Here is a 24,415-nt window from a genome sequence, read left to right on the forward strand (position 1 = left end):
AGCTCCTGCTCCTAGGAAAAACAGTGTTGTTACTGGGAGGTGACAGCCCATGAATTCCCGGGGAGGGGGCGGGGAGGAGTGAGTGTATGATGTCCTTGGACAACGAGTTTCTCTGCAACTACTGTTACATGAGAGATCGCAGGTGCGACGTGTCTTACCAAGGAAGCACGACTGAAATACTGAGTGAAGGGAAAATCCGTTTTATTTCCTCGCCTTTCTCCCCCAGCCCCGCGAATCGCTTCCTCCTTCGGCCCGGCGCAGGGACCCCAGACTCCCCGACACTGCACCGGCGGACGGGACGGGGCTACTCTCAGCCCCTCAGAGAAGACGGATTCGGCCGTCGAGTCTTTCCGCGGGCTCCTCAGAAAAGCCATTTCGGGGAAAGGGTGCAGGGTAGCGGCGAGGGTCCCTCTTCCGAGGGGTTGTCGGAGCCGCATCGAGGTGCGGGCGCCCGGCGGGGCAGACGGAGGTCTGCGGGGCTGCGCCTGCCGCCCGCGGACGGGAATCCTCACCCTAGGGGGCCCTGGGGGTAACACACAGGCGAACCCGAGGGGAACAGAGGGTCCACCTCTCCCCGAGGATCCCACACCCCACTTCCCTGTTCCTTCCCGCCCGCCCCGTCTCACACCCTGTCTCCTGCCCGGCGGCAGCTCTCCCCGATGGAACCGGCCAGGAAGGATGCAGGCGGCAGCTCCGAGGTAATTATTAATGGCCGTGCCCACCGGGGCGTGGGGGATAGGGGGGGCGAGGTGAGATAAAATGGGGCGGCGGGGAGCTGGGAGGCGGGCGCTACCGTCGCGGAGCCCCGCCGGGAGCATGGCCCTCGCCGCGCCGCTGCTGCCCGTGCTGCTGCTGCTGCTGCTGCTGGGGCGGCCGGGGCGGGGGGCGCCGGGGCAGGGAGCGAGGACCTGGTCCCGCTTCGCCCGGCTGCCCTACCCGCAGGACCAGCTTTTCCTCCACGACACCTTCCCCGACGGCTTCCTGTGGGGCGCGGGCAGCGCCGCCTACCAGACGGAGGGCGGCTGGCGCCAGGGCGGCAAGGGCGCCTCCGTCTGGGACGCCTTCGCCCACCGCCCGGCCACGCCGCCGGGGGCCGCCCCGCCGGGGCCCGTGGGCGGCGACGTGGCCAGCGACAGCTACAACAACCTCTTCCGCGACGTCGAGGGGCTGCGGCGCCTGGGGGTCTCCCACTACCGCTTCTCCCTGTCCTGGTCCCGGCTGCTGCCCAACGGGACGGCGCCCGCCAACCCCGCCGGGCTGGAGCACTACCGGCGGCTGCTGCTCCGCCTGCGGGAGGTGGGCGTCGAGCCCGTCGTCACCCTGTACCACTGGGACCTGCCGCAGGCCCTGCAGGACGCCTTCGGCGGCTGGGCCAGCCCCGTCCTGCCCCAGCTCTTCCACGACTACGCCGAGCTGTGTTTCCGGCACTTCGGCGGGCAGGTGCGCTACTGGCTGACCATGGACAACCCCTACGTGGTGGCCTGGCACGGCTACGGCACGGGGCGGCTGCCGCCCGGCGTGCAGGGAGGCCCGCGCCTGGGATACCTGGCGGCCCACCACCTGCTCCAGGTAAACGGCGGCTGGCGGGAAGGGGCCCTGGCAGCTCCTTGGCCCCCAGGCCGTGCCAAGGGGGAGGCTGCGGAGGCCGCCCTTCGTCCGCCCCGTTGGCAGACCTGTTCCCTGGTTGACCACTGGCTTGGAAGACAAATCAGTGCACCCGACAGAGTACGGGCAGCAGATCTATGGGCAAAGGATGGCCAAACCCAGAGGCGGGAGGCAGGAACTTTGTAGCTGTGATTATTTCGAGTTGGTGGAAAGGTGCAGAGTTAAAGCACTCTGTGTATTTTGCAGAAATGTTCAATCCTGACCCCAGCAGTTCGATTGCCGTTGTGGGTGGGAGAGGGGATGCACTGGGCTGCGCCAGTCCAGCGCTAGCTTGCTAAGTTGGAAATGCTTAATAAATAAGACTGTATAGGGGATTCATGTATTTGATGAAAAAATCTTACTGACTTAATGGAGATGTATGTTAGATGTGGCTGAAATGTTTTAGAGAGGTTTTCTTGACAAAGTGTGGGGGTTTTTTGAGTGTGAACGCTTTTTGAGAAAAGAGACATTCAGTTCCCCAATTAGTCTAGTAAGTGGCACAAATAGTTTGCTATATTTGAGTTTTATTAGTGTTTGTAGTATTTGCTGGGAGAAACCATTGTGAATTCTCAGAAAGAATTAACTGTGCACAAATCCTTCCAATGACAGGAGAAAGGTTTCAGGATAACTGGAATGGTGTGACCCTTAAGGCATGAGCTATTGTACCTTAATACACATTCACAAACTCCGCTAATGTCCATCAGCTCAAGGTACACTTACTGGCAGGAATTGTATCCTAATGAGTATTGTATATTAGACATGAACACCAAGAAAACAACACATGCCTTATTTGGCTTTTTGCCACTTCCCTGCATTACTTTCTTTAGTGCTACACATAAGTAAAAGGAAAAATGTAGATGGGGAAAATGTGAGTAAAATTTCAGATAAAATTCCTGGTCCTGAAAACTTTAAGCTCTTCATTTAGTTACCATGCTGTGCACATGACCGTGTTTCCTTCTTGAGTATATCCAGCATCATTGTAGTATCAGAGTCCCTCATAATCTCAAGCAGGGACTTGTTCTTGCTAAAGCTTTGAGAAAGAAGGTGCTTTTCTACTGAACAGATGAGAAACTGAGGCACAGACTTGCCTACACCATATAAAAAGTATAATTAAACCAGGAAAGTCTACTAATACTTGGTTTAGGGACAGAACTTTACTGTTAGTTTTGTTCTGGTGATTGTCCGTCAGGATTTTCACAGGAGTGCACATTTCTTTTTATGCACAGTGCAAGGTGGCATGATACTGGAAGGGGGGGGTTTTCCATGTTTCATGAATGAGGAACTGAAACACAGTTGTAACTAAGACCCAAAGTGTTCACTGGTTGTTAGTGCCCTTGTTCTCCTGGCATGTCACCTTTTTAGCATATTGGTGAGTTATGTTATAGTTCCAGCTCTTCTACAAGTCAGATCCCCACATCTCAGCTCACCTACAGAGAAGATCAGGGACATGCAGTATATGCAGAGATGCTTTCATCTCTTGACTCCTCTGGGCAGGAGTCCTCTGCAGAGGCAGAGGTAGAGCCTAACTCTTCAGCAGAGAGAAGAGAACAGCTTTAACCCTGAAAGCCACCTTTTCGTTCTTAATATCTCCATAGCTTATTGATATTAAACCTTTCAACTTGTGGAAGCAATGAAGGAGGAAGCTACATAGTGCGGTTTCTTCACAGCCTGATATCCATAGATAACGTGTATGTAATTGTGTAAGGAAAGATTAAGTTCTACCATACAAGGTAAAGAATGAATTACATTTCCACGCACAAGTGAAATTCTTGTCTTACATAGTTCTTGAGTGATTGACTGCAACCTGAATGATGTTCTTCGGTGTGTGTCTGTGGGTTGCATATGGTTTTGTAGGTGAGTTTGGTCAGTTCTCAGGAGTGTGCACAGCCTTGATTTGGGTCAGCAGGATGTACGGTAGTACTGCTTTATCACATAAGCTGCAGGATGTGTGCAGCACCAGATGGTGTTGCTGGAAGATACAGTCCTAATAGACCCACCAGAAAAGATGTGGTTGTATCATCCCACATAAAGAAAATCCCCTTTCAGTTGCCCAACCTTTTGCAGCTTTTGTCTTACATTACCAAAAGTGTCTGGTTCCAGGTTTCTTCTTAATCCTTTTTTTCCTTCTTTGTGTCAGTCTTGTATTTTATTTTTTTCTAGGGAAACTGAGCTTGCAGAACATATTTGGGTTTTTAAAGATAAAATATGTTGTCATAAATGTTTGATTCTTAGCAAATTAGCAGACTACATCTTAATATGCATGTTTTCTGACTTTTTTCCCCTTATTTACAAGATGCAGTTTTGAGTGTCTTCTCTCAGCATGTATTCAAACCAAAGACTCACAGAAGTGGAAAGCTAAAGCTAGTGAAAGCTGATGCCTACTAATTTATTTTCCTGGATGTTAATTAGACTAAAAGGCAAAATAATTTCCTTTAAGTTCTTTAAAATTCGACAGATATAAATGTGGATTTTGGGCTCTGTCTTTCTGAGCGACTTATTTATTATCTGAAGAAATAATCAAATAAGACTTTGATTCAATTTGGGTTGTTCAGTTCAGGGCTGATGAAAAGTTTGGTCTAAGTAATGATATTCGATTTTAGCTTGAATGGATTCATCATATTGTACTGAATTTTTTAATTACCTTTAATTTTTCTGAGCTTCCCTAAGTGAATCATAATAGATGCTAAATGGAAAGAGTAAGAGACACTTTTAAATAAACAGGAGCAAGTAAAAATAGTGTAAAAATCTCATAAGAAAAAAGATTTTATTAGTGCATCCCTGGTGTGTTATTGAGGGATGTTGATCAGTATTCAGTGAAAATGTCACCCTCTTATAGTATTTCCACTGAAACGTCACTTTTGATGTCTAAGCCCTTCATATGTGGTAAGAAGTGGAGGAAGTTATACATGTTTATTCACAAAATAAATGGAATGGATCAAGTATATTTCATAAAAGTTGGCATTTTCTTGAGGCAACAGCCAGAAAACGTAATGCCAGCAATCTGTCATGTATATGATGCATCTCTTTCTCCAGGCAGGAGTTGAGAGAGGTCAGTGTATTATGTTCTGGTTTTTGCAAATGCGTTTTTTTTTATTAATGGTTCACAGTATGTTGCCTGAGTTGAACATACTTGGATTTACTCAATATAAACAGCATTTGCAGAAACAGAAGAACATGTCGTTTCCCTGAAGAAGTGAGTGGAACTGCTGCCTGGAAACCAGTCACATGGCAACAGACTTATTTCTATTCTAAAACTCTTTCCAAAACAAAAGGTAAGTACTCTTTTGTTGACCTTCAGTGCTAAACCTAATAAAGTATCAGTAATTTCAGCATAGGAGAGTGGTCTTTTCTTGGTGGGTATCGTTTCTTTCAAAATTCAGGCAGCCTTCAAATTTTCACTCAGTGCAAGTGGTTTGGGATTTTCCTGAAAGTAACAAATAGTTGGGAACACATATAGAATTTTTAGGAAAAAGGAGGAATAATTCTAAGTAATAGTATTTTTTTCTATTCTTTCTTTCTTAAGACCTAATTCAAAGAAGAAATTGGTTGTGCTCTGGTTTTGAGTATCAGTTGGGTAGTATATATTTACAGTAGTTATTATACTAATCATAATTTATTCGAATCAGGTATCTTTCGAATGTCAGAGATGACAAAGAAGCACAGTGAAGCCATAGTGCAAGTTCACATCTGATCCTGCAGTTTTCTGTGCCAGTAGCTACCAAAGGTTATACTATGTTCATAAATTATATTAAAAGCTATGGTGAACCTTTTTCAAGCTCTAATCATCAAAAGAAAAACCATTGAATTGTTTTTAATTTTAAAATGTGTTAAACACATTATGAAATTAGCTCCAAAGATAGTATTAGTAACTTTCTCCTTACTGTTTTCTCCTTGTTGTTTTCCAATATTGCACTGTAACAAAAAAAAGCAGTTTCTTATCTTTACAGTGTACTTTGATTTTTAGTTATAGAAATATAGAAATATCAGGACTGCAAGGAGAATCAAGTGTAAGAGGAAGAGTTCAAGAGTGGACCTTCCTCAAGTGTAGGGGTTCTACAACTTGAAAAACCTTTTAGAGATTATAGGAAATATATACATTGGCGACATAAAAATCACATCTGATAAAGTCTTACTGGGTACGAATGTGAAGCTGTCTGCTCCTTGATACTGTTTCATTGTGCATTAATAGAGCCTTATAAAGTGTGAGATATTCTTGATTCTCCCCTTCAGCCTTTTTCCTCAAGCAGAAGATATCCCGTATTTGTTGTAGTTTTGAGGAGTCCAAAGTAAAGTGTGTGATAGAACTCGTGTTACTGTGCATTCCTTTTTATGACAAACTTCTCCAGTTTCCATTTCACCTTGTTTCTATGCTCTGAGCAACCTGGTCTCAGTGGAAGGTGTCCCTGCCCATGGCAGGAGGGTTGGAACTAGATGATCTTTAAGGTCCCTTCCAACCCAAGCCATTCTGTGAATCTATGATCCTAGGACAGGTTGTAGCAATTACAGGATGTGTATTTCTGGTTTTAATATCAAATAAAACTACTTATGCTTGCATATTTGCCTGTCAAAGCATATAGAAAACTGTCACAGGTAAAACTGTGAATGCTGATACTAGATGAAATCAGAAGAATGGAACAGAAGAATAGGGTTGTAGATAACATCTCAGGATGTTTAGGAAATTATTGAAATGAAGACTGGACAGATCTCTGATGGAGAAAGTGACTCATAGAACATGACTGTGAAAGAAGAGACTAGCTGCTGGAGGAGGAGATGAATTACTTCACCTGAGAGAGAATGTGTAAGCAGAAAGAGGTGAGTTGTCAAGAAAGAAGAATAATGAAGCCCATAAGAAGAAAGTGATGTTGGTCATGGTAAGGGACTGGAGCCTTCAGTAATATGGGATGAGTAGGAGATGAATGATACCAAGGAAGGGAAGGAGTTAGATTCACACTGATGCACTTTGTAAATACTCCTGGACATAAATATGACTGGATAAAAATTCAGAGTTGAAAGACCATATGCGCACACACACACAAAGATAAAAGTTCTTTATCAATACAATTAGACTGACTTTTAGAAGTCATGGATAGCTTTGCAGGAAAGAGCTGCTGTAATGGCCTTTCAGTATTAATGGTAGGAACAAAAATCTTTTCAGGCAGTTAGAGCAGTTTGAGAAAAGAGACATGATGTTTTTGGTGGCAGTGGACATGACAGTACCGGTAAACGTGTATTCTTCCTCTTTGCTTGCAAATTCATAACAGAATGATACATGGCATGACTTAATTCTGGAAACACAGTTCAGTGAAAGAAATGAAATCCAATATATTAAACAGTAAACAGCTTGTTTAGGTTATCAGTAATGACAACTTCTGGCTTACTGTGTTAGCTTCAAGTCAAATCTGATAGTGCAACACACTCATAAAAAGCCTGACCTGTTAAGTTTTTGATATGTCTCCCTGGAGATTTGTCAGGGAAGGTCCTTTGACATACTGGAGTAAGAAAAAGCATTTTAAGAACCTCTGGATTTGGCCACGTTGAAGCACATTTGTATTGCTTCATTTTTATGTGTTTAATTTGAGAAGAGAGAGTGTTCTGTGTTATGGAGAACTGCAAAAGTTTAACGTTTAGCTTTGTTTTGATTCTGAAAAAAAGCCCCCAAAAGCATGCCCCTAAAAACAAACCAACCCATATTCTAAATTCTCCCAGTTACTGAAATCTTTACAGATGCTGTTTACAACAGCTGGTGTAGGATCCAAGGGACTGGAACCACAGACAGCTGGGTCACTGTGACATCTGCATGAAGAAAGCACAGGGGCTTTTGCACATATCAGGATCTGGATAGCCTGGGAGGCTGAAAAACTGGGGAGTGCTGCAAGACACCCTGTGACATGTTCTTCAGCAAGGGGAGCCATGCGCATTTCCAGGGGGTTGTGACTTCAGTCTGCACATGATAATTGTATTACTTGCATTTGAGGTCTCACATTGACAGCTGAGATTTGACTTTTGTTTTAGTCAGCTTAGCACACCTCTAAAGACAGCTGAATAGTTTAAAATTGGCCAGGAGAGATTATACTATAGAAATGCCTTGCAATTTTTTGACTCCAGAAGTCAACTTGGGAATCCTCTTGTAAGTAATCAGTTAATGCCCTTACTAAAGGCTAGAATATGTTGGTATCCCTGGGATTATATTTTACAAGCTATTTGCTTTACAGTTGGGAAGACAGTAGCCTCTGTTTGTTTTGATCTTGCTTCTAGAGAAGACATCAAATGGTCGGGTGGGGAAAGGGGATAGACTTATAGCTGTTGGTCACACGTTCTGGTAGGAGTTCACAGTGATTTTCCAATGCCTTTTTTCAGTCAGATTTTTTCTTGTTCTCTTGAATATGTAGTAGCTCCACTGTATCACTTGTTTTTCAGAGCTGAGGGCAATGTTTACTCAATTTGTTTGTTTAACTTTCAACATTTTAAGAAATAAAATAATTTTTTGCTGCAGGCATGGAACTGTGGAACATAGTTATTGATTAATTATTCTAATTATGGTTCCTTAGCTCAAATATGTATGGAAATGGTAGAATTATGCAGCATGTCTTTTCTTTTGAGAAAGTAGGTTGTGACTATATTGCAATGTCAGGCTGAGTGATTTGTTTTAAATTTTTTTTTAACGTTTTAATCTTTTATTTTGAAAGTAATAACATTTTGTTTAAAATTCAATGCAAAAATTCCGACCTCATGTTTGAAAAAACCGTTCAACTGACCGCTCACTGTACAGTGATGACACACTTTTTGTAGTACTTCTTTAATTCTTCATTTCTTTTCCTGTCATAGTGCAGTGTTAACTTGGGTACAAACGATGCTGCAGAGAGAACAGAATGTCCGTCACCAGTTACGTGTGCCATCAGCAGGCAAAACCCCGGCCAGAAAGACTCGTAACAAAACATAGGGGGATAGGAAAGAGGAGTATTAGGAAAACAGACAATGCATGAGGATCTGGTGAGATGTGGGGGTGCCTGGCAATAAGTGGGAATGCAGGAGCTGGATCTGTGGGACAATACTGTATTTTTGTGTGTATATTAAGCATTGAAAATTAAACTTTGATGTGAAATGAGACAGCCTGGACTCCCTTTGGATGAGTCATTCCTAGTTTGTTTTTTTTTTTTTTAATAAATGTCATGTGAATTTTTTTGAGGAAGCTGACTTGTGATTTAAGGAAATCACAGACCATGATTCACAAGTATGGGGCCTAATTCAGGGAGTCTGCATTGTTATGATGTCCACTTGCTGTCCCCACACTGACACCAGTACTGGGAGTGGGGAACCCAGTGAGCAGTCTGCAAAACCAAAGAGGGATGCTACATTAAGTCTGGGTTTCTAAAAGGAGCCTAAGGAAAATAAGTGAGAATTGATTTTTCCTATAGCTTTTTGGGGAACCCTGTCACTTTCAAGAACTTAAGTAAATTAACAAGTTGAACAGATGTATTCCTCTTGTCTTGAAGAAAATGTGCATTCCCATATTCAAGCAGCATTTCTGAGCACAAAGTGTAAGACCTTGGAAATACACTGAAGGAGCTCTTGAACTCTGTTTATTATCCTACTTCCCGTCCCAACCATGAACATGCCTCTTGTTTTGAATGAGAAGAGAATATTGGGATATATCATGCAGGGAAGAGAATGGAACTGTGGGAATATGATTCAGCTGCAATTTTGCATCTTAATTATATGCTTGGTAGGAAAAAACCCCACCTTTTTTCTTCATACCCCTCTGTTGTATCAGCTAGCTTTTTCTAATCTTCTAATACCTCCTGAATTCACAAAGTAATATAATGTAATTAGAGAAAGTCAGAAAGATCTAAACCCTTTGAAACTGGAATTTGCTGATTCATTGAAACTAAAATATTTGAGAGACTTCAGTTTTCCAGAAAAAGTTGAGAACTAGGGGAAATAGAAATCAGTAATTTTGCTGTGAAAAGTCTTGGTTTTCCATTTTAATGTGATACTGAAAAATTTCATTTTGTTATAGAGAGTCAGTCAGTCATTTCACACTCTACCTTCTGTATTCTTTCATTGGATGAGTGCCCAGTGCCTCAAATTGGGTCAGTTTACCCTTGTGAAATTGCTGTGTAACCTGCTGCAATATGACTGACTTATTGAAGCTGCAGATTGATGCTTTTTCTTCTTTGATGAAAGAAATAAAACAGAGCTGTCAGGACAGAATTCTTGCACTGTAGCAGTTACTCCGTGTCTTGTGTTTGTAGCTGGGCTGCTTGTGCCACTTTTCTGTGAAACTGTAATTATTCAGTCATTTATCCTGCTCCTGTTTCCTATTTCTGGTAAAAAGAAAAGTGGTACTTGAAGGAGACAGTTTCTTGAAAGGGAAAAATTCTAATAACAGCAGCATCAAATTGGCACAGTCATTCTGATTCTGAATATTAGAACCAGCAAACTGTGGCACAGGGCAGCTCAGAAACAGCGTTTTCCCACAGCCCAGTTTAGGGTAATGAAATAGAGGCCTCTTCAAAATGGGTTGGTGGTGAAATGGTTATAGAGAGAGCATTGTAATGCTAAGTCATGGAAGGCAAGAACCCTTAACCACACCAGTCCCACTTTACCCAAGCTGGACTCTTCTGGAGAGTAATGTTTCCCATGTTACTGGTAATTTGGAATAGGTTTGTAGAAACCAGAGGGATGAGTGTAGGTATGAATACCATACTGGTGCCAGCCTGTGGGATCTGGTTTTGTGGGCTCTTGACTGGTGGTCAGGAAAGAATTTAAATTATTAAGGAACAGTGATGTTTCTTGTTAGGCCTCTTTTTTTTTCCTTTCCTTCATGCCATGGCCAGGCTCCCAGGATAATTAAGACATTTTACCTAAATAATTTGCCTTCTGTTGCAAGGGTTTGGGATTGTGATAATATCTTTGATTTTTCTTGGTTTATTCCTGTGGCTCACTATGACATCTGGAACATTTGGTGGGTTTTTTCGTGTGTTAAATATCTTGGGATTTGCCACAAACACAGAATCACAGAATCATAGGGGGTTTGTGTTGGAAGGGACCTAAAAGATCATTTAGTTCCAACCCCACTGCCTTGATGTGGCATCCCACCCTTGAGGGGAAGGGAACACTCAAAATTCATAGATGCTCATGGTCAGAAGGGAATGACAAAAGTCGGAGAGTCCACAGCTTATCTTCTAGGCTTCTACATGTGGGACAACTTCCACTACATCAGGTTGCTCAAAACTCTGTCCAGCCTGACCTTGAACACTTTGAGGAATGGGGCATCAACAGTTTCTCTGGGCAACCTTGTCCAGTGCCTCACCACCTTCATAGTGAAGAATTTCTTCCAAATATCTGATCTAAACCTTTCAGTTTAAAGCCATTCCCCCTTGTCCAATCTCTACACGCCCTTGTGAAAAGTCCCTCTCCAGCTTTCCTGTCGGCCCCCTTTAGGCACTGGAAGGGGTTAAAATGTCTCTCTGGAGCCTTCTGTTCTCCAGGAGGGGGCATATACTAGCTATTATTAGGGCTAAAAGTTACAATATTGCAGGTAGCTAAGACTGGATGATTAGTATGTCTTCTTTCCTTGTTTGGGCGAGGGATTGTTCACTTTGTGTGAGTGCTTCTGGGGAATATTTATTTAGGAATGAAGTGAGTATGGAACACTGAATTATAAAGACAAAGAGAAATAGGAAAGGGTCAAACATATGTTGGAGCAGCGTGTTCCCAGTGTGGGAAAGGACCTGGAGGGTCTGGAAAGACTTGTGGGGTATTAGCATTTTCTAGACCCGAGGACATATAGAAATCTATGAGTGAAATATATGAAGTATCTAGGGGAAAAAAATTATACCAGGAGGTACAGAGAGACAAGGGAGTTAATTGGTATGTCAAATAGGTAATTTACCAGAATAAACTGTTGACTGTCAGAGGGTGAGTCTTGCTGTGGCACAAGCACTGACATTGGACATAAGATAGAAACAGTAGCAATGACAAGCTGCCAGACAGGCTCAGTTTTTTGTTATGTAGTAAAGTAATTCCAGATTTTTGAGTGACTGGTGCAAGCAGCTGAAGATTTTTCTCTGAAGCACCTTATTCTGGAACTGCTTCAGTGGTAATGAGATGGATTGGACCACCTCACCTGTTGCAGTGATTCTTATATTCTACTGTTATTCTCCTATGAGAGTCAGAAAAAGTACCTTCTCAGTCCCCACTTTATGTTTCTGGTAAGATTTGTTATCGATCCCACCACTGAATAATTCACTACTGGTTTGTACAGTAACTGAGCATAGGTTTGGGAAGCAGCAGCCCAGAGTCTCAGTTTTATGTCTCAAAATCTTCAAAGGTTAGGGTATGTCTAGGAGACAGATAGAGAGTAGGTGCCATTCTGGAGTGTGGCCAGTGAAACCACTGCAGTTCTGTACTGGTGGAATGACACTGCTAATGTAAATGCTGGAAAAAAGGTAGATTGTTGCACCTGTAGCATAACATGGTAGTTTGGATACAGAAAAATACCTGTTGTAGATGAAAAAATGGTCTTTGTTTGGTTGACTGTGAAATGGATGGTTTAACTGAAGAGTAGTCTGTGAGATGCGCAAGTAATTTTTTTTATCAGCTTGTCTCATCCAGACTGAGGACACAGGAGAGCATGCAATAAAAGCAGTATGCCTAACCAAGGGTGGACATGGCCCATACAGAATGGTTGGTTTTGGTGTCAGTTGGCCCCAGCTCTTGAGCTCCTCTTCATGGTGCTAATAGGAGAGCTGGATGGAGGTTACAGCCTGCAGAGTCCTCCCATTCACCTTCGTGTACAGCATGGAAATAATTTGTGGGGACAACTGGGCAGTCTTCAGTCTGCAAAGATTATCAATAGCAAATGATACCCGACAGCTGAAAAAACAATGTTAAAGTACCTGGGGTTCATTTCCACCCCGAGTTACAGCTGACAGGAGTAGGGCATTGTGCTACTTTGAGTGAGGCTGTAGCATGGAAAATTACTCCTGCCCCAGAGTTTAGAAGTATCATCATCATGCTGTCTTCCAGGCAGTGTTTGCATCAGCTCTGAGACACAGTTTGGCATCTGCTTGGCCTTGCAATAGCTGGCTTTCCAATAACCATTATAAAATGCAGTTTAGAGTAAAGATATTTCTCTTAAAGTGGTTTGGCAGCATTCCTAGTGATCCCAGAGGGAAGAGCAGCTAGAACTTGTTCTCCAGCTCTGAGCCAGCTGTCCACTGGGCTGACCAGGGGTGGAGCTGTGTGTACTTTGGCTCTGCACCACAACTAGTGAGTCAAGACATGGACTAAGCTGTCCTTGGCTGCCTGGAATCCTTTGGTGTAGACCATTGTAATTTAAAGTGTTGGGTGCCAGGGTCATACAGCAGTGGTGCATGAGAGCTGGTGATGGCTGGGTGAAGATGAAGGAATGCAGTGCATGTGCTTTGCTAGGCAGATGCTTCATCACAGTGCAGCCATCTCCCTTACAGACTGTGGAAATGAACACAGAGGAGAGCAGTCACACTTGAGCTAATTTTAGGACATGTTAACCAGAGACATCTACATTTCAGTTTGCCATCTTAGGATCCTTTTACAAGTTGTGAAGAGTAGTGAGCATGGTATCTCTCATCCTATGACCAAAAAATACAATAATTGCCCCATTTCTGTCTGTGGGGTTATAGACAAACCTGTGGTGACAAACTCAAACCCAGACTTTTTGTAGACAGACTTTTAGCCTAATGAGAGTCTGAAAAGGTGGAATAGATGACAGATGCTTTGTGTTCCTGTGACTTCTCAGATAGTGGGCTCTGACAGAGGGTCTAGATCATATGCAAATTTTGCCTAAATCTCCCTTACTTCAGGCTTGTAGTACCTTATGCGTGTCTGTGGGGAAGACCTGTGTCTCATGTTCTCCACTGGTTTTTCTGGGTGGTGAGCTGAGTCTTCTGACACAGGAAAGCAGCTGAGGTTCCCCCCTGCAAGGCTGGTCAGTAGCAGCTGCAATGGTCCTGTAAAACCAGAGCAAGCAAATGGCCATGTCCCATGTCAGATATCATGGATGTTGAGTAGCCACATCCTGTGGCTCTTCATTCCCTTTTGCCAGTCAACTACTGCTGACCCACCATGACTGCTGCAGTATGTTGAAAACACTTAATGTTTTGTTGGTTTTTTTCTTTTCAAAAATGTAAAGAGAGCAGTCCTTGGAAAATACAGTTTAAAACATGAAATCCCCTCCGAGGTTAAAAATTTTAACACAGTCTTTTTCCCACTAGTTGGAACTGATATGCAGATGCAAACCATGGCATTTGTCACAGTCTACCTCTGTCTAGAAACAAAAATTACCTCTTTCCTTTAGGGCCCCATTATTTTCTCCAGGGAAGTTATTGAACCTCATTTCAATTTAAGTAATACAATAGGTATTTACTGGCTATGATGAGCAAAAAATTTAAAATGTGCATTCAGTCTTGAAAATGAAAATCCTCATTATTTTAGAACAAAACACAGATATCCTCCAGTCACCTATGGAGAAGTAGCATAAGGAAAAACATACAGCCATCAGGTGGGGAAAAAAGGTAGAGCTAAAAAAATGCACTTCCAAAATACTTTTTGCCAAAAAAGTCAAGAAAGGTGATCACATTGAGCGCTGGGATTCATAGACAGGAAAGGTTAATGGGGATGAGGGTTAAATAAATATAAATAACTACAGCTGCAGTGAACAGAAAACACTGTGGATTTACACTATCAAAGTTGAGCCAGACCCATCTGATAGCTTTCTGGGATAACTGATTATCTAGAAAAAGAAAATGTGATAAATGTAATCAATCTGTATTTTTAGTAGAACTCTTGAAATGGTGGCAAGGAGGAAGAGAGTTTTCAGCAGTAGCTAGAACATTGCTAAAGTAAATGTCACAGTAAGCTGCAGTGAAAGTAGAAGCATCAGGCTCAAGGGCAGTTCACAGCTGAACTTCTTAATGTATTTTAACTCCCATGCCTTGGCACAGGCTCGGATTGTACTATTTAGAGCATTAGCTAAACTGAGGAAACAGTGCCAGTGCAAAGGATAATCAAGATAATAAACAGATGAACAGAAAGACTCAAAATATTTTTCATAAGAAGAGAACTTGCTGATCACAGCATGACCGTCAGATGCCAATATAACCCAGCTGTGACAAAGACATTTGTTTCTAGTCTGTATCAGGTGATGTTTCCAGCAGAGATGAGGAATTACCTTGCTAGAACATGGCTTATTTACCTGAGCAAGAACACTAGGAGAGGACATACTTATTGTCTATAACTAGATCAAGTGATATGAGAAATGTGGGTTTTGATTGCTATGGATGGAGCCTCACTTTTTTTCCAAGTGCTAATTTTTACAGAGATTACTTTTCCTCCCAGTAAGACAGTACAAACTCGAGTATGTGTCTCATGCAGAGTATCTTCTTTAGGAGTGTTCATGTATAAGAGCGTGTTCAGGGAAAAGTTCAGTTAATGCGATGCAATCTCTTCTACTTCCTCCAGTCCTTCCTTCCTGCCTTTCTTCCTCCCTCCTTGCCTTTGTCTGTTTGCCTCAGCAAAAACACCTAACTCTTCAAGCCCTTCACACCCTAGTCCAGGCCATTAATTTGCTTTTCATTGGTGTTCGGGCAACTAGTTAATCACTGGACTGCCCACTTCTCTGCTTTCTCTAACATCACTGGTTGAACCGTGATTCCATGTAAACTGTGTGATCTCTGAATTTTTTAATATCCAAAGTGTCTTCCTGATTTAATGTATCCTGTCTTAGATCCATTTTTTAATATTCTTTGTACTACATACTCGTTGAAGGCTGTCTTGGCATAGCTGTGGCTAATAAAAAACTTTCTCTCTAGGAAAAGTGGCTGTCCAGCTCTTGCTGCACTATGTAGAATCCCTCAAAGTCAAAGATGGTTTTCCTGTTTGATTTTGAGAAAAAATGTAAATTGCTGTACTATGGTTTGTAGCCTGAAATAGTTTTGGAGTACTCTGCTGGGTTGGTTTTGGATGAAGGTAACCTAGAAGCTGCTCTGCAGGAGCACTCCTAGTGTAACCCAGGTTCTAATCGTCTTCTGGTACATGGGTTATTGTAGATATTGAGTCCTCAGCTCTACTGTTTGCTAAAGTAGATGTAGGTACTATGTATGGAAATTAACCAGCTACGTATTATAATTATACTAGGCACAGCAGTACATTTAATTTCCTTTTTTGTCTAACAAATCCAGGATATATGTAAGCCATTTGGCTGCTTACATGAGCTTGTACTGGTCTAAAAATTAGGACAGTATTTGAAAAAAAAATCAGCCACTGGATTTATTGCTCTTCCTTTCCTCTTGTATTTAAGCCTGAGATGTCTCTAATCAATCTTGTTGTCTGGGAGCGGGACTGTAACGAACACTGAGCTAGTTTACAAAAACCTCTGTGGTTGTGAGACTGTTTTTATGGATTTATTCATGGAAACATGTTGAAAGTTTCTGCTATACCTGTATCTTTGTCAGTTACTTAGAAACAAGGCATCTCTTCAAACCCTTTACTTCCAACTGCCTTTCTTTAAAACGGACAATCTTTAATTGGTAGGCATCTGCCTCACTTAGATATTGACCTAATTACCATAACTGTACGTGGCCTCCTGACAACTGACAACTGCTAACATACCTGCCCTCATGGTAACTGTGAAACAGAGCAGTGCTACTTTCTGGCATATATATAGCTGGACAAAGGAGGATGAATTATGCTGTCACAAGAAAAATATGACCTTGCATTTCTGTTGTTCTAGTACATTTTGATGTTAAGACTGGGATTTCTCCCAGAATCCCTTTTCTTTAAACAATTGAAAATATTATTCTACTTTGATAGTATATTTGATAGTATATCATGGCGTGCTGGTGGAATTTCCAAAGACGTGGTTATACAGAAGTAAATGCCAGGCCCAAAGAAACTGCTTAAAAAATCTACCTGAAGTTGTGAGTTAACTGATGTGTTAAGATTTTAATTTATCCTTTTATTTTTGTATCTGTATTTAAAATGGCCAAGGGGAAAAAAATATGTGTTTAGTCATCTGGATTCAGTAAGAAAAGAAAAGAGGGGATATACGGGCACTTATTTTTTTGTATTCATAGTCCACTCTATGCACATGCAAGTGTCTTGACATCACTGGCTTTATACTTTGTTCTAGAGCAATTTGAAGTTTAGTATTACACTTTGATATAGTAAACAAAAGATAACTTGTGCCAGTTCCTTCAACTTAGACACTGGTTTTTTTTTTTTTTTAAGATTGCATTCTACTGCAGTGTTAGCCAAAGGGAAAATAATCTTTTGTAGGTTTCTTAGGTAAAGAAAGCCCAGTATCAAAGTTACTGTCCCTTCTTCAAGAGACAGCTGTTTTCTCTCCAAAAGGGAACGTGAACAGTGCACTGGCAAAGAGCTGGTTAAAGAAGCCTGAAGCATGTTAAGTTGTTCTTTAAAAAAAAAAAAATCCCATCCTAGGCCTCCAGAAGTGTGCATTACACTGCTAGAGTAAAGACTAAACTTGACTGTGCTAAGTACATTTAAAGTCTGTCTAGCTGACACAATATTTATGACTACCTAAGTCTGGTAATATGATGTTAATTCTGGTTAGAAAGTGTCTAGTACTATGGTGGTGAGAGCACAGAAGCTGAAACAGGAATTTCTGAAAGAAGAGTAACTAGTTAGCATTTGTGTTTACTTTTCTTTGGATTTTTTTTTTTTTAAGTTTTTCTTGTTATTTCTCTAAGGACTGGATAAAACCAGCTTTAGTTCTTTTACTGTGATTGTTTTTCTTCATTGCTAAGGCTGAGATTGCAATACATTGATATAGTAACCCCCTATCCTATATTGTTTCATATTAAAATATGGTATATACTTTCAAAAAGGAAACAGTGGTAGCTGGTATTTTTATATCAACTATTAACGTTTACCTTCTTAGCAGCTACATTAAAACATTTATTCAATATTATGTCAGACAAACTAGTGGGATTCTTTGTCTACAAAGAGGTGAAACGCTGCTTAATTTCTACAGATAATTAAAAATATGAAGATAGAATTTATAAAATAAGAATTTAAAGATATAGATAAAGATATAGATATATAATATAAAGATGTAATATAAAGATATTTAATTTTAAAAGCTTTTTGTTTTTTTTACAGTTTTCTACAAGAGTCCAACTTCATTCTGCTTGCAGGCTACAAGAATAAAGCAGGAAAACTTTTCATGTATACACTTTGGAGTTAATACTCATCTCTGTAGTAAAGCAATTTTATATCTACCATTAAACATGCATTTAGTAACAGACATAAAGGGACTTATTCATACCTCAAAAGTGTATTTTCGTGGTTTCAGCATGCTTTGGATGAGGTTCTAAATGTATTTCCCAAATCAAAGAAAGTATAATTTGAATCCAGTTTAATCTGTGACTGCAGCATAGTCAAAAGATTTTAGAAGAGACCAGATAAATACACATAAATCATCCTTGCCCCTGAAGAATTGCAAAGATTCAAAATTTGTTTCCATTGTAAAATTGGATGCCCCATTTTGTCCCTCCATCTCCTGACTGAAGTTGTTAATCTCTTTCTTGAATCTTTAAAAGTGTGGTACCCCGAGAATTTCTCTTCCCTCAATGAATCATTTTTCCCTCATCTTTCCCTGCACTGGAATTTCTCTTTCCTCTTCTGAGTTCTGATTTGAAAAACTACACTTTCTCTTCTTGTTGGCTGCTGAGGAGTGTAGTGATTCCTCAAAATAAGTATGTCTGACTAAAGTCTGCCTCCCCCAGTGACTGTATCCTCACTGACGAGATGTGCCTTTGCTGAGTAACCAGCTTGAATTCCTCCTACAGTTTCCCAGATCTTCCTTTCATAGCCTAGCTTAGTGGAAGCAATACCATTAAGGAAGAATTATAGCTAGTAATAACCACTGTATCAATTGAAACTTCTTAGTTGGCTTTATGGTTCACTGTGCTGTTGCAAAGGTGGGCAGACAGCTGAGGCATCAAGACCACTGGGTTATGAGTCATTCTGTTCTGCTTGCCCTCTCCATCTGCATAGTCCTCTGATTCACCATGTCAGCCTTTCAGGGATTGTTGCTGATGTAAAACTTCTGGAGTGAAAAAGTCTAGCATATGTCCTCTTGGTTTCCCCAAATCTTTGCATAATTTTGATTCAATCTTATGTAATGTTCCAGAGTATATATCCTTCTCACACTCTTAACTTCATGTACTCAAAAGGCTACCTCTTTAAAAGCCACTAGGGCTAAAAAAGTTGCACACACTGACAAGCGTGTGCCATTTATAAACCTTAGAGTATCCTGCCTTTCCTCCAATTGCCAGTCCAGAAGCCAAAGGCTTTCTAGTTGCTGGAAGACAGATGTCTTCTGCCATTTGTGTTGTGGAATTCCCATGACGTTTGCACTGGCTCACAAGTTTGACAGAGATCCCAGGTGACCCATACGCTTTTGTCAGTAGCAGGTCCTGGTTAGGCAGGATCTCTCTCAGATCTGAGCTGGCCTTAGCGTGGGGATTCAGTTGACTAGAATTAGGCCTGTGATACCATTTGGATTAGAACTGTGCCACCACAGAGCCGGCTTTATGCAAAAGGGAGGAAAGCACTCAACAAGTCATGCAATAGTTCCCTCTTCTCCTGATCGCTCAGCAGTTTACAGCTAAAACAGACTCATGGTCACCCAAAGCAGATACCAGTAAGTCATGACTGCTAAATCAAAATAAAGTTCACATAAAGCCCATGGCTTGGTACTAGCAATAGCAATAATGTATTTACTGGGCTATAATCCCTTTTCTCAGTAGTCTGCAAACTGTGAGCTATTATTCCTGAATCCAGCAATGCTGTGAATCTTCCTATGGTTTCTATGTTTCAGGACCAAACAGTGGTTCTTCTTGGAGCTATTAGCTCTTTCTTGCCTCATATGGCCTCATAATAACATGTATAGATGCAAGGGTAGTTCAAATTTTGTTCTTCGAGGGTGTAGCTTTTCCTTAATTTGCTCAACACTTAATCCTCTTCTACTTTTTGCAAATTATGAAGAATAAAAATGTAAGTAGGATTACAACTACAGGATGTATAACCAAATTCAAAATTCCTGAAGCTGAAGGGAACCACACAAGAGGGATTCCCATCAAAAGTGACACCCTGCCTTCTTTATTGCTATTGTTTGTGAGTAATTTGTTTGCTATTGCAGCACACTGTAATAATTGCTTTTGTGGCTTGTTTTACAACCAACTAGACTTCAGATATTACAGTTGAATGCTTTATTATCTGTAACTGCCACACAATAGCTACTCCAAAAGTTACTAGATTAAAGTCAATTTACTTTACAGTTTCAGTGATTTTTGAAACTTGAGAATTCCTTTTAAAGGTTTATAATTGAAATCCCACACTTCAGTCAGTTCTATTACATGTGCATGAGTGAGAACTTTTCAGGCAAGTTATACATAGTGAGGTAGTTTGTAGTGGTTGCTTTATATAGGGTGTGCATGCAAACAGCTGGATCTGACATAAACAGTTGCAGACTGATTAGAAAAAGAAGGAAGAATTCCATATTCGTATCTGGTCAAATTGTAATCTAAACAGTTGTCCTCCAAAGACTGAAAACACCTTCACATTTACTTTGCTTATCATGATGAGCTGCTTTTTGCATCCATCTAGAGGGCTGGCTTGACCTTTCCATCCTATTCCATAGCCTCTTGTCCTTGATGCACAGTTCTAAACTCAGAATGGTTAAACTTAATAGCCAAGCTTACAGCAGAGTAAAGTCAGACTATTGTGTCAGTATCTGAACTAGATTTAGGCATGAACAATCCGAATGTTTTGTTTGAAAAAAGAATCTTGTAGCAATCACCTCAAGCAAGTCCCTTTCATTCTGGATTGTATTTGCCTATGTTATAGCACAGAGTTCTGCTCCACTCATTTTGTTTTGACCTTGCGTAATGATGCTCAGCTTTACCACATGCACAAACACCAAAGTCTCGTTAGATGCAGTTGTCTGAGAGCCTGAAGTTTTTTGAATCATTAAACAATGTTGCTAACCTCATGGCTGTCACTAGATTTGTTTGATCCTCATTCACTTGGGGCTGCTGTGGTCTGTGATCTGCAACAGCTTCTAATATATTGGTTGCATATATGTTGATTAAATTTATAATTCCAGTGCCAACTATGTAGAACCAAATGTCTGTGTATTACTCATTGGTACCCTCTACTGTTGGACACTTCTTCCAGTTCCTTTACTGTTGCTGTCCAGTGGCTGTTTTTTTCTCACAGAGAAACTCAAAGTGGGAAAAGCTGTCTACCAGCACATTCATCCAGAAATACATTCTGAAGCCATTTAGTGAGTAGCACACCTTTTTCATGTTCTAGCCTCTTTGAAGTGACTTCTCTTGTGAACAAAATGGATGAGATACCCATGATATGCTCTGGAGACCACCTAATTCTTGTAGTTCACTCTTCTGCTGAGCCCACAGTATTGATACTCCTAAATATGTTGAGCTTGGTAATCACACTTTTTACCCACTTCGTAATTTCTGAGTCACTGTGTTAAGTCTCCCAGGAATACCACATGCTCCTTTTTGTACAGTAACTGACTGACTTGCTTTGGTTTTGTGATAACATAACCTATACTGCTTCTGGAGGAGTAACAAGGTGCAAATGAAGCGGCCATGCTGGAATAGCATTCCTGCGTGGCTACCTATGCCAGCCTTTTTGAATGCTGATGAGGTCAAGTTTTGTCCTGATCTCCATTCCCATTGCTTCACCTTCTTTAACAACTTGGTTAAAGGCTTAATCATATCTGCAGACATAAATATAGAATCCAGGGGAAGAATAAAACTCAGAAGAGATCTGAGCTTATGCGAATTGTAGAGCAAGGAGCTGCTTATTAATTTTTCTTGTTGTTGTTGAAGAGATTAGTCTATTCCTAAATACTTTTCTTTTTCATGTACCACTTGACCTGTTCATCAATTCACTTAGAATTGTGCTACCAAAGTTATGGCTCACGTTTGTTTAATTCATTCTTTCGGTGGTGTTTGAGTCTGACGGTAGGTTAATACATCATCTGTTCATGAAATTACATGGATTTTATCAGCCTCTGATAAATTTTTCAATGTTTGGATGATATCAATATTGCATAAAGCTAGAGCACAGGGAAATCCTTGGGCAATAGATGCATGCAAAGCAGTAAATGTAGGGGGAAATTCTTCCCAGCCTTGCCCTGATAACAAAATCACAAAGACAGCATATCCTAAATCTGTTCTGCCAGACTCTGGCATTTTTTGCTATGACAGGTGGGGTTTATGGTATAACAGAATTAATTGCTCAAACCCCAACCATTACCCAGTAAATCCTGCTGTCTGCTTTTATGATAGGCCAGATTGGAACATCAGAAATGCCTGATCTTCATGCAGTTATTTGTTACTCCAATAAGCTTATTTGTGAGGTTTGGGAATATTTTTACTGCTTCTGTGCCTGATGAATTTCATCATGTGTTCATGGCATAAATACTTTGCCATGAATACTCCTGCAGTCTAATTTCTTTTGAGACTCTAGCTGGGAAAAAGCCTCTTCCTGTTTATTTCTGGGTGAATTTCTGGAGCTTTTAGGGCAGCAGATTCATGTACCTCAGGAATAATTTCTGACTGCCAGTCTGTCAGCCTTTCCCAACTCTACAAACATGGATTTGCCAAAGCCAGAATCTTTTGATATTCTTATAGTAATGGTATGACAGGGATTTCTTTCTGTCTTTCTCCTAGGAGACTCAGTATTTAAGTCACACACAGAATATTCCATTACATCTCCAGGAGCAGTTGAGTCAATTCATTTTTAACCTACTGGTGTGCCCAGGATAAGATTCCGTCTGCTTTTCTGGTTAATGATGTATTCAGTTGCCACAACTGTTACCATTATTCCCACTAAGAGTTCCTTCAAAGTTGTTGTGCTTTTTCGTCCTTCTTGTTCATCACGTTGTCTGACAAATATCACCTCTTGGTTTGTGCTGTTTACTACTGCTTGTGCGGTTCTGTGCGCTTGCTTTTGTGGATTACAACTAAGTTCTTCATGTATTTTTCCCTTGTGTCTATGTTTTGTGTATTTGAATATGTCATTGTGATTGGAGCCTGGCCTATCCTCCAAGAGTTTCATGCTCTGGTAGATCACTTTGCAGGTCAGTGTCAGTACTGAAGCTTTTGTATGTTTATTTAGCTCTAGCACGCCCAAAACAATTTTGATGGCAATGATTGTATCTTGCTCTTCTTCTAAATACCGCCTGAGCATTGTGTCCCAGATTCTAAGTCTGTTATCAGGGACTATTTTAGTTCACTTCAGTACTGCAAGATTGTCTCTAAGCTTTAAATCACTCAAGGGTATTGCTCTGTACTTTTATCTTCTTTTTGTACTCTGTTTAAGAATCTCTCATATCTTTAATATTCACATGGGTCACAACATTCCTTGAACTATTTTTGTGCAGTTCCGTAATTAATCTTTTCTGTCAGAGGTAACGGAAAATGATTAAACACATCAAGTGTCTCAGAAGCACTTGTTGTCAGAAATGAAGCTATTTTTATCTTGTCTCCCATTGCTTCTCAAAGCCAAATGCCGCTTAATTCTTTTCCAGATGACCTTTATATTTCAAAGACTCTTTGCGTCTCAGGAGACTTCAAACTGCTTTCCCAGCCCACTCATCTCTTGGTGCTTTAGTTTATTTGGACAGGATGTTGACTCCAGTGGTCGTGCCAGCCTCTCTGTGTGGTGAGTGGAGGGGAACAGGCACTTTGTCTCACTCTCATCTGGGCATTAAAAATGGCTTGAGTGAATTGTGGCCTGGAGGCATTTCCCCCTGCTCTGCATGAGAACTTCTCAGATGCAGGTGATGACAAAAATGAGGTGAGGTGAATCCCTGCCAAAGGGAAACACCTGTGTTTGCACAGCCTCTGATGGTGACAGTGGGATGTGCAGAGTGCATTGGGCAGTACAGCTGCCTTCTCTCTGGCTGCCGTGCCACAGGGTGCTGGCCCAGCCAGTGGCATTTCAAAGGCAGGGTAAGCTTGGGAGAGGCTTCACTCAGGGCTTGTGCCATAACATCTTGACTTTCTGTACTTCAAAGGAAAGGTTTCCCACAGCAGTCATCTGACACAATGAGGTCAAGGGGGTTTTTGTTTCCTTCCATCCCATTGTGGTCCTTTATGTCTCCCTGCTGCATATTTATCTGTGATAATGTTCACTTATGGCTGTGCATATGGTATGTGAAAGTACAAGTCTTCCCAGTCTTTCATCTGCTATAAAATCCAATAACAAAGTGTAAAAATAAGTCTTACCTGCTTTTTTATCTTTTAGGTTTATTTTTTTTTTTCCCTTCTGCTAATATTTTTGGAGTACCTGCAGTGGATTTTGATGCTGTGGCTCAGCTTCAAGCTTTCAGGCTACCTTCTCCCTTTCATTCTCATGCTAGCAAAGCTCTTCTATTTTGCCTGTGGTGGGAAAAAATGGTGTTTTATCTAGCCACTGTGCCTTCAGACAAGGACTTAATGCCATCTTTGGTGCTTTTTCTGTAGAGGTGAGTATTACACCAGAGACATTGTTCTGGAGTTAAAACACTGCTCTACAAGTTAAGGTATCTGGTTTGTTTTTTCTTCTTCTGTGCATGTTGTAACATCTCTGTTCCCAATTCTTAAAATAAAAATTATTTTGCTTTTTGCCTTATGTGTGGCAGGAATAAATTTGTTCATGTTCATGAGGCATCAGAACATTTACAATG

At 41.2% G+C, this 24,415-nt stretch overlaps 1 protein-coding gene across 1 annotated transcript in view; it reads left to right on the forward strand.

Moving 5' to 3' along the window:
- The first annotated feature begins 759 nt into the window (after positions 1–759).
- Positions 760–24,415, forward strand: part of KL (klotho) — a 45,536-nt gene continuing 21,880 nt past the window's right edge. The window contains exon 1 of the mRNA XM_050331320.1: positions 760–1,569. Within this exon, the coding sequence (XP_050187277.1) occupies positions 760–1,569 (810 nt within the window). The remainder of the gene's footprint in view (positions 1,570–24,415) is intronic.

The sequence above is a fragment of the Myiozetetes cayanensis genome, unplaced genomic scaffold, assembly GCF_022539395.1.
Source record: "Myiozetetes cayanensis isolate MyiCay16 unplaced genomic scaffold, myiCay2020 scf5-8, whole genome shotgun sequence".
Lineage (NCBI taxonomy): Eukaryota > Metazoa > Chordata > Aves > Passeriformes > Tyrannidae > Myiozetetes > Myiozetetes cayanensis.